Raw genomic sequence first — 9,438 nt, 5'->3', positions numbered from 1 at the left:
TTTTTGCTTCCTTGTTAATTTCAGAAGTTAAGTTCTTTTTCAATGTTTATAATGTGGAGTAGGATGAGTGATTAGAATCTGTACTTCACTATTACACACAAATACACTATCTAGTTACATTTTCACTGCTTTTGAATCTGATCCGATCTCAAATCACTTTTTCCTCCAGTCATTTCTGCCTGCAGAACCCCATTGGTTGAAGGCATGAGATCAGTAGTTTTTTTTTTTTTTTTTAAACACGTTATGCTAAATACTGATTACAAATAGATTCATGACTGCAAGACTGAGACTTAAAAAAAAAGTATAATCCTTAGTCTGTCTATCAACCTCACATTCCATATAGATGTGTTGGATCTTTGCACATAAATTGTAAACTAAAACCTCTCAAGCATGGCATCTCTTGTGTTTGAGGCAGTTTCTAATCTTTTCTTTTTGTGCAGTAAGGTGTCATTTACTAATGGGCTTGTGCTTGGACATGGAGTTTCCCGGCTGTTCTGTGACAAATGTTTTGGCAGATTCCTGTGTTGCACAACTTCTGGGAAGTCTGTTGTCATGATTATTTACTTGGCTATCTATTCTAGTCCAAACCATTAACTGGATAGCTTATCTTAATATTTCTTTTTTCTTTTCTTTTTTCATGCATTTGGCTGACACTTTTATCCAAAGTGACTATTGCATTCAAGTTACGCTATGTATATGATCAGGCCATGCATTCCTGGGAATCACACCCATGATATTGATGTTGCTAGTGCCATTCATCAGGATGGGAATACAAAGATGAAAATATTCCATGGTTGGTCACAGTTTGTGAAAGTAATTTGAGTTTTGCTTTTGAATGGAATTTTGCTGTTTGCTCTCCCAAATATTAAATCAGCTTGTTCTTGCAGTGTAAGTACTGAATCATCCCAAGACATGGAAATTCCAGATGCTTGCAATCAGATGTAGCCAACACTAGCAAACTATTGTGTGTGCATACATGATTTCACTTTCAGATATATTGGCAAATTCATTTTGACTTTTAGTTTTATTGAAAGTTTGAATGTTTTAGTTTAATGGTACATCAGACACAAGAGCATCAAACACAGAATGATTGCAAGATGGGAATATATATATAAAAATAAGTCAAACACTTTCACTAAAACACTTTTATCATTAATGTGTTAAAACTTGGGAATATGTTACCAAATGAAATAAAATGAACACATTTAACTTATTTCATAATAATCGTGAAGGGCTGGTTTAAAATAAAACAAAATTGTACTGTTAGTTATGAAAAAGTAGTGTAAAGACATTGTGCTTGAGTGACCAGCTGGAGGCGCTACAACATAAACAACCACTGACGTGACGTGACATTTGTGGGGAAAGAAAAGTTGCACGAGAGAGAGAGGACTAGAACCCTCCGAGTTGTTCATCCACCCATCCTACTGGGTCGTGGGGAGGCTGGAGTCTTTCCCACTTCCCAGCGTCTCGGGTCGTAGACAATAAAACACCCTGGAGGGGTCCATGTCCATCAATGCACGACATGCTTAGGACGACAAATATATACACATTAGATTCAGAATGTTTCAACTAACTAAACAGTAAAGTTGCTGAAAGTAATCGTTAGTGAAAGTATGTTTTCACTAAATGAACACTATTGTGGTTGTATTTATATAAATATTGTAAATGTTGCAAGTATTTCTCAATGTATTGATCATAAGTTTGTTTCAGCCGACAAACGTTTCCTCATTAAGTCACATGCTGTGACTGTTTTAATGGGCTTCTTCGGTCAAAAATGACCGAAAACTGTTATACGTTTTGAAATGGTTAATTTTTTTTTTTTTTTTTTTGCTTGATCGGATCGGGCTGAAACTTGGTGACTTTTGTTGTATTACCTATATGAACACACAAAAAAATCAAGGAGATGATTCTGATTTGTTAAAGGGTCGTAAAAAAAAGGCACACTTAGCTTCCTCCCGGTCAAAAATGTCCGTTTTTGACCGGGAGGAAGCTAAATAACCCATTTACGAAGAAGGCCAGAGGGTTAAAGGTGTCATTTAATTAAATGCGAACTGTTCTGGGTGGAGTGTTGGATGTGTGAGTCAGACACACACATTCATATTCACACTCACACCTACAGGCAAACTTAGGTTAGGCCTATATGTAATAATAACTTGCACCTGTCCTGTATGTCTTTGGAATGTGTGGTAAACCCAGAGGAAAGTCAGCACGAGGAGAACAATTCTACACAACAACAAAAAACTGGCACATTTTGGACTCCAATACAGCACATACATCATTGTATACATGTTGTTGATGTATTTCGGGTTACACTTTATTTTGATAGTCACTTTAGACGTTCTACTAATTATAAGAAACTTTTCAACTACACGTCAAGTAACTTAGAGTATTAGTATATTAGTAGACTGTCAGTAGACTGTTAGTTAGGTTTTGGCTTAGGAGAATAAGTTTACTTGTAGTCACCAAGTTACTTATAGTCAGTTGAATGTCTGTTGGGGGCCCAAAAAAATAAAGTGTTAGCAGATATTAAGCTGACAGTCTACTACTCTAATGACAGTTAGTTGACATGTAGTTGAAAAGTAACTTATAGTTAGCAGAATGTCTGAAGTGGACTATCGAAATAAAGTGTTACCGTATTTTGTAAAGCTTTTATAGGCTTATATGTTGCTGTTTTGTTTTTGTTGTTTTAGTAATTATTGCTTCAGGAATTATTTTTTCCCCTTTAACTTTTTGTGTTTGGCAAGAAAATTGACAATGTATGCTTTCTGAATGAGAATTGTTGCCTGTTTTATGGTGGAACAAGCTTCAAGAGTCATATAAAGGGTTCAGCTCTCGTGTGTGTGTGTGTGTGTGTGTGTGTGTGTGTGTGTGTGTGTGTGTGTGTGTGTGTGTGTGTGTGTGTGTGTGCGTGCCAACCATTTCTGGGGTCTTTGTTTTTATAAAATATGCATTAGCCTACTGTTAAATGCAAAAAAAACCAAACAATTAAAATAGACATACATGAATGATTTGCATTCTTTAATCAGATGCTATAACATGCATGTTACAGATGATGTTCAAATCAGTGTGACAATCAAGATTACATTTTTGTAGTCAGGAATACAGATTTAATTAATGATAATCAAGAGAGTGTTAGTTTTAGATTTGTCATGCAAAATTGTATCAAGCAATTTTAGAGCAACAACAAAATGTCCTGGAGGCACTGATGATTTCAGAGCTTTTCTGTTTTCAGTACTTCTTGGGAAGGCCTTTGGGCCTGTAGCGGTTGGGGTCTCCACCGTTACGGCCCCAGCGATTGGCCTCCTGGTCGGCTGCAGAATCAGATTTGCCGCTGTTACTCAGACCCCGTAATGGAGTAGACTCTCTTGCATCACTGCACACATCATTAACACAATATGATATTAAAATCCATTTCATTGTAGAGTGAGGGAGACACAATTCTTGCTCAATCTGAGTGCTTATCAGGAATAGATTTCTGCCACGGTTAGTATGATTTTATACGTGCCTGATGATTTTGGCTGCCCATCTGCCTCCCGGGCCCCTGTGTGCAGCATCATAGTTCCCACGTGCATGGAAATACTTGTCTGAGTTCTTCCAGTTGGCCTCCTTCATATCCCGGTAGGCTCGCCACATGTCCCTCGAACCTACGAGACATGGTGAAAATGGTTCAAATATACCTAAAATTTGACTTGAGTTAAATGGAGGTGTTAAAGGAAAAATGAGTGACCTTGAAAGGCTTCTCCTGGGAAGCGGTACCACTGCGCCTGGGTCCCAACCACAAAAAGCACCACCAGCACAGCAAGAATGAGCTTCATGATTACAACTGAAAACATAAACATATTTGAACAATCCTTAGAAAATGTGTTTATCCTCAGCAACTTATCTTATCACTCAAAGAGAAGTGTGATCCCTGTGTATTAGCATTAATTTGCATTAATATAAAGGTGAGTTTAGTCAGACTCTTACCTTTAGTTTGCTCAGTTCAGTCGCATCATGTCTTCATCCAGCCCGCTCTATTATGTAGCCTAAGCCTCGGATTGGGCTGGGCATGGGTTTTCACAGATGTGATGTGCCAGGAAAATCTCAAATTCTGGGAAAGTCCGAAACAGGACTGTTTACATTTTAAGACATTGCGTCAAGACAACCTGATACTTTATGCAATACATTCTGAGATGCAACTCGCCAAACTTTATAATCTTCATGAACAATGCTAAATGAAACCAAAAAATGTCAAATGAAACCATAAAAATTTAATTCTTCTTATTGTTATTATTAAAACATGCAAAAGAAGTGTAATATGGCAGAAAGCAAATTGAATGTAATTCGTAAATAATATTTGATACTGCACATTTTGCAACCTTTTTAGTTAGATGTACAAAATAAACTAATTAAATGCATGCAAAGGAGCTGCAGAAATGAATTAGTTTTGTGGTATAAAGTGCTTATAAATTTAAAATTCATGCAAATAATTTCAGTTTCACTTCTGTCACTTCTGCAACAGGTCATTTCGAGAGAAGGAAATTCCAGATGTCTGCACACATGTTGGTGTGTGTGTGTGTGTGTGATTAATTAAATCTGAAAGCAGAAGTCTATTGAAGTCTTCATTACACCTGTAACTGACTGATAAAGTTGACCCACACACGGAGAAGTAGGTAATGATAATGGATAGATAATGACCCTATAAGATTGTTTTATCAGATAATACATCAATTATTAGCTAAACTACAAATTCAGACTCTTAAACTCAAGCGTACAACAGCTCACATGTTTTTCAGTTAGGCTACCAAAATAGAAATGAAAATCCATGACAAAGAATATTGTACAAAAAAATAAATCCTAACAAGAAACATCATTGTAACCAAAAACACATTTTCTAAAAAACATTTTCTAAAATGTGTCAGATTTTATTAATTATTTACACTACTAAAATTTGGGGTCAGTCATTTTTTAAATGTTTTTGAAAGAAGTCTCTCATGCTCACTATGGCTGCATTTATTTGTTCAACAATAGCAGCAATATTGTGCAGAAATTATTACAATTTAAAATAACTATTTTCTATTTGAATGTATTTGAAAATGTAATTCATTCCTGTGATTCAAATTAGATTTTTTTGCATCATTACTCCACCCTTTAGTGTCACATGATCCTTCAGAAATCCTTCTTAAATGATATTATTTGCTGCTCAAGAAACAATTCTTATTATTATCAATGTTGAAACAGTTATGTATCTTAATATTTTATTGTTTTATTATTATAAAAAAATCAGGATGTTTTGTTGTTTTTTGTTGTTGTTTTTTTCGTTTCTTGTTTCTTTTTGCACTGTATGACTTAACAAACATTTTGTCTGCCTTGTACTTTTGTGCCATGGGCTATATCAGGGGTCGGGAACCTATGGCTCGCGAGCCATATATGGCTCTTTTCAGGATTTTATATGGCTCTCCCAATTTTCAAATGCTGACTGAAAAAGTCTCTCAAAAAGTAAAATATTAAGAGACAATTTGAGATGCACCATGCAGCACTTGTTAATCACTTGTTTATGATGCCCGTTTCTCAATCTGTGTGGTGTCATAACACCGGACGAGAAGCGTGTTAGGACAGAAGTATCGCACACCGGACGAGAAGCGCGCGCCGCGTCTAAAGAGGTATTGAACACCGGACGCGCAAGTTTATGGCCGGCAATATTGTAATGTTTAAACTAAAGACATTATGGAATTAAGATAATGTCTGTACTATGTTATAATTGTACTGTACAATTAAATACAATCGTTGAAGTCTGCAGAACACTTTACCTCAGCAATTCTCATTTAAGCAGCTGATTTCTGAAAATGAATGTAAAAGTAAATATAAATTGCAGCACACAGTGAAGTCAGAAGTCCTACATTAACGACGGTTTGATACAAATAAAAGTACATTTTATATAAAACTATGTAAATGGCGCTCTGTGGCAAAGCAGGATTTCGAACAAGGTTCTGCTGAGCCGTTGCTGGGCGCCGCGGACAGACACTGAATGTGCCGCCGGTCACCACTCCTAGGGGGCTGTTAACACCTGGCCACTTCATGCGTTTTCTCAGATCGGATAGCTATCTGATTTATCAAAACGATTCCATTTACACGCTGGTCACATAAATGTGTTTTTGCAAAACGGATATAAATCCGATCTTCAATTCACGCGCTATGCAGATTTAATGAAGTGCGCGTCACCGAAAGCAACCGATATGAGCCGAAATTTGATCTTTGGCTAATTTCAAAAAAAGCAAAGACAGCAATAAAGAGAGCGGCAACAGTCCTGGTAAGATCATTTCTTTTCTTTAGACTACTTTTATGGTAGTGTTAATCGTCTGCATCTTACTTTCACTTTGATTTGCGATGCGGCGCGTTGGCTTGGCGTTCAGCTGCTCATCTGAGGTAATGCGTGTCGCAGTAGCGTCGTCATATCTGACTAAAATAGCATGACATATAGCCTATAATACGCTCTCACACGTTTATTTCTTAGCATTTTTGGGAGGAGTAAAATTTACATGTGGTTTCAACAACCAGATGCATTTTTACACATGTCCAGTTTCGTCTGGAATGCGGCCCAGACCACCTCCTGAAGTGGTTTGAGCGATCGGATTCAAATCCGTCTCAAATGCGTTTCGGGGGGGATTTACACCTGGTCTTTTCACGATCGGATCGCTATCCGATCTCAGAAAACGCTTGAAGTGGCCAGGTGTAAACGGCGGAGTCATAGGGAATAAAGTGTTTGAATTTTAAATGAGGCGCTGCGCTTCTCGTCCAGTGTGCTAAGAAACCAGCATGTCAGTGAACAAAATATCAGAAATCCCAAGTCTCCCGGAAGCATATTGAGCGTCTCCGGTCTCCCTGATGCCCGAAAATTAGTTAACATCTCCCGGAATAGAGCGACATAGAACATGCTGCGCGCATAACACGCGCGTATGTTATGTGTCTCGCGAAAGCTAGTCAGCCCCACCCCACACACAATTATTTTTTATTTTTTATTTTTTTTGTGGAAAAAAGTGTTGTTGTAACGTTATATAACTACCAGAACTGCTACTAGTGCAAGTCGTATATTACTACTGTTGTTATAGGCCTATTACTGTTGTAAATTTGTCTAATATACGAGTGTAAACTTTGCTCTGGCTCTTTTGAAAAAAATCTCAATTTTGTTTAGTTTTTTTGGCTCTTCTTGGTAAAAAGGTTCCCGACCCCTGGGCTATATGCACGCATAAGTTCCGCATTTGACGTAAGGATGCTCGTCCATTTCCGGTTGTGTAGATTAAAGCGGAGGAAAACCGGAGAAAACGGGATTATGGCAGAGTCTTCAATATTTACTGTCCTCCCGTCTTTGAAACGAAACGTACATACGTTTAGATGTAATTTTATATATAGTTATGTTTATTTAATATAATTTTAAAAAGAAGCATAAACACAACGAGGGGTGTCTGTTTTATCTGTTTTTGTGACTAACGTTTCATTAGTATAACCATGGAGTATAAAATTCAATATAAATTCTCGGTATTGCATTGGACTCTATGATCGGCGGAAGTTATCGAGCATCCTTAATCCTTCACCGGAAATAACGCCGTGCATAGAGCCCATTGCCTGAAATAAATAATAAAAAAAGGATTCTTTGATGAATAGAAAGTTTATATATATATATATATATATATATATATATATATATATATATATATATATATATATATATGTTTCTACTGTTTTGACCAATTATATATATATTTTTTTAATTTTAAAGTTTTAATAAAAAAAAAGAATAGTATAGTGAATTGATAAAATTGGTCAATCCAAAAACAGAATTGTATAGTTTGTACTGTATGTACTTGAACCAACCTAACATTAATCTGGTATTCCCTGCTGCACGTGGACACTAACCTGTCTGTAAGAATGAGAGTAAAAATAGATTGCATAATAAGTGTAACAAAGCAGGGCTCACCATGACCTGCAGTTTTTTTTAGCAAGTTCATGTTGTTGACAAGCACATAGACACAATACAGGTGCATCAATGTCTTGTTCTTGTTTCACTACATTCTAATGCTGACTTCCTCATATCTGTTTTGTTGACAATCTAGATTATGAATTCATTATTCAGTCATTTTTAGTCTTGTACTTTGTGTTCAAAGGGTTCTTGGCCACAAAATGGGATTTATCATGTGATGAGCTTTTAATTACGAATTAATTAATGAACAAAAACACTGACCAGTTCGAGACAAAAATTGACAATTAAGGTAACAAGGTTTAAAATGAATCGTTTTGGAACAAAAGAAGTAGCCTACACAGTGAACTGAAACACTTCCAAATAGATAAGTTGTGTCCGTTTTGGTTTGCAGAAACCGCTCATTGTTTTTTCTACATGCTATAAATGCATTGTTCACTTTTTTATATCAATGACAGTTGATAAAAAAGGAAGTGTATACTGATAATCTGTAGGCCTACTCAGGTTATATAACATCTGCTTCTTATGACAAGAGAAGTAGTCAGTTTCTATTTCCTTCTCAACCACTTTTGTTTTGTTTTGTTTTTTTGTAGTGACTACAGGAATTAGATGTCAGATCTGGCTGAAATATTAAAACTTTCACCACTGCTACAAGGCTTAAAGGGATAGTTTAACACCCAAAAATGAAAATTCTATCATCGTTTACTCACCCTCAAGTTGTTACAAACCTCTATGTGTTTATTTGTTCTGCTGAACACAAAGAAAGATATTTGGAAGAATGTTTTAATCAAACAGATCTCAATCCCCATTGACTACCGTAGTATGTATTTTTTTCCTACTATGGAAGTCAATGGGGTCTTATAGGTCTGGTCTGTGAAACCAGGCCTGTAAGTGGCTTAATACACATTGTAATAGACTAAAACAACATTGGATCAGATGGGTGTTTAGTTTCACTGGCATCAATGCAAGTCTACTCATAGCCAACCTAAGACTGTGATGACTTGATCATATTTATCACCATCAAATCTTAATCACTGGATTAGCCATAGAAAATAAAACCCGGATACAAAAGTTCGCAAATGAGTCATTATTGCGACATGTGAAGACCTTTTCTGCAAGGATGTAATGTAAGTGAAGGATCATGTGCCACTGAAGAATAATGATGCTAAAACTCAGCTTCGCATAACAGGAAGTTACATTTTAAAATCTATTCAAACATAAGTTATTAAATAGTAAAAATAATAACTAAACTTATTAATCAAATACATGCAGCCTTTTGAGCAGTAATGTATATGGAGCCCAAAACAACCTGTACAGCACAAACATTAAACTGCCATTTATTTTTATTACCATCACACTACTTTTCACAACTCCTGCTCTCAGACCATAACTCAATATTGATTCAAATATCCAATGAAAATTTGTTGAAAAACTTCAACCACCTCAAATCAAAGCCTGGAAACACTTAAGAGTCAAAAGTCAAG

General features: G+C 36.2%; 1 protein-coding gene across 1 annotated transcript; it reads right to left on the bottom strand.

Moving 5' to 3' along the window:
* Nucleotides 1-2,991: 2,991 nt before the first annotated feature.
* Nucleotides 2,992-4,057, bottom strand: saa (serum amyloid A). The gene is made up of 4 exons (XM_089129718.1): nucleotides 3,967-4,057; nucleotides 3,728-3,823; nucleotides 3,506-3,644; nucleotides 2,992-3,373 (listed from the first exon to the last, which is right to left on the bottom strand). Exons 2-4 carry the CDS (start codon nucleotides 3,813-3,815, stop codon nucleotides 3,229-3,231), a joined length of 372 nt encoding a protein of 123 aa, XP_088985844.1. The 5' UTR covers nucleotides 3,816-3,823; nucleotides 3,967-4,057; the 3' UTR covers nucleotides 2,992-3,228.
* Nucleotides 4,058-9,438: the final 5,381 nt, after the last annotated feature.

The sequence above is a fragment of the Pimephales promelas genome, chromosome 1 (assembly GCF_988280905.1).
Source record: "Pimephales promelas chromosome 1, fPimPro1.hap1.1, whole genome shotgun sequence".
NCBI lineage: Eukaryota > Metazoa > Chordata > Actinopteri > Cypriniformes > Leuciscidae > Pimephales > Pimephales promelas.
Note: the sequence above shows the minus strand (reverse complement) of the source record. Positions and strands in the feature narration are given on the sequence as shown.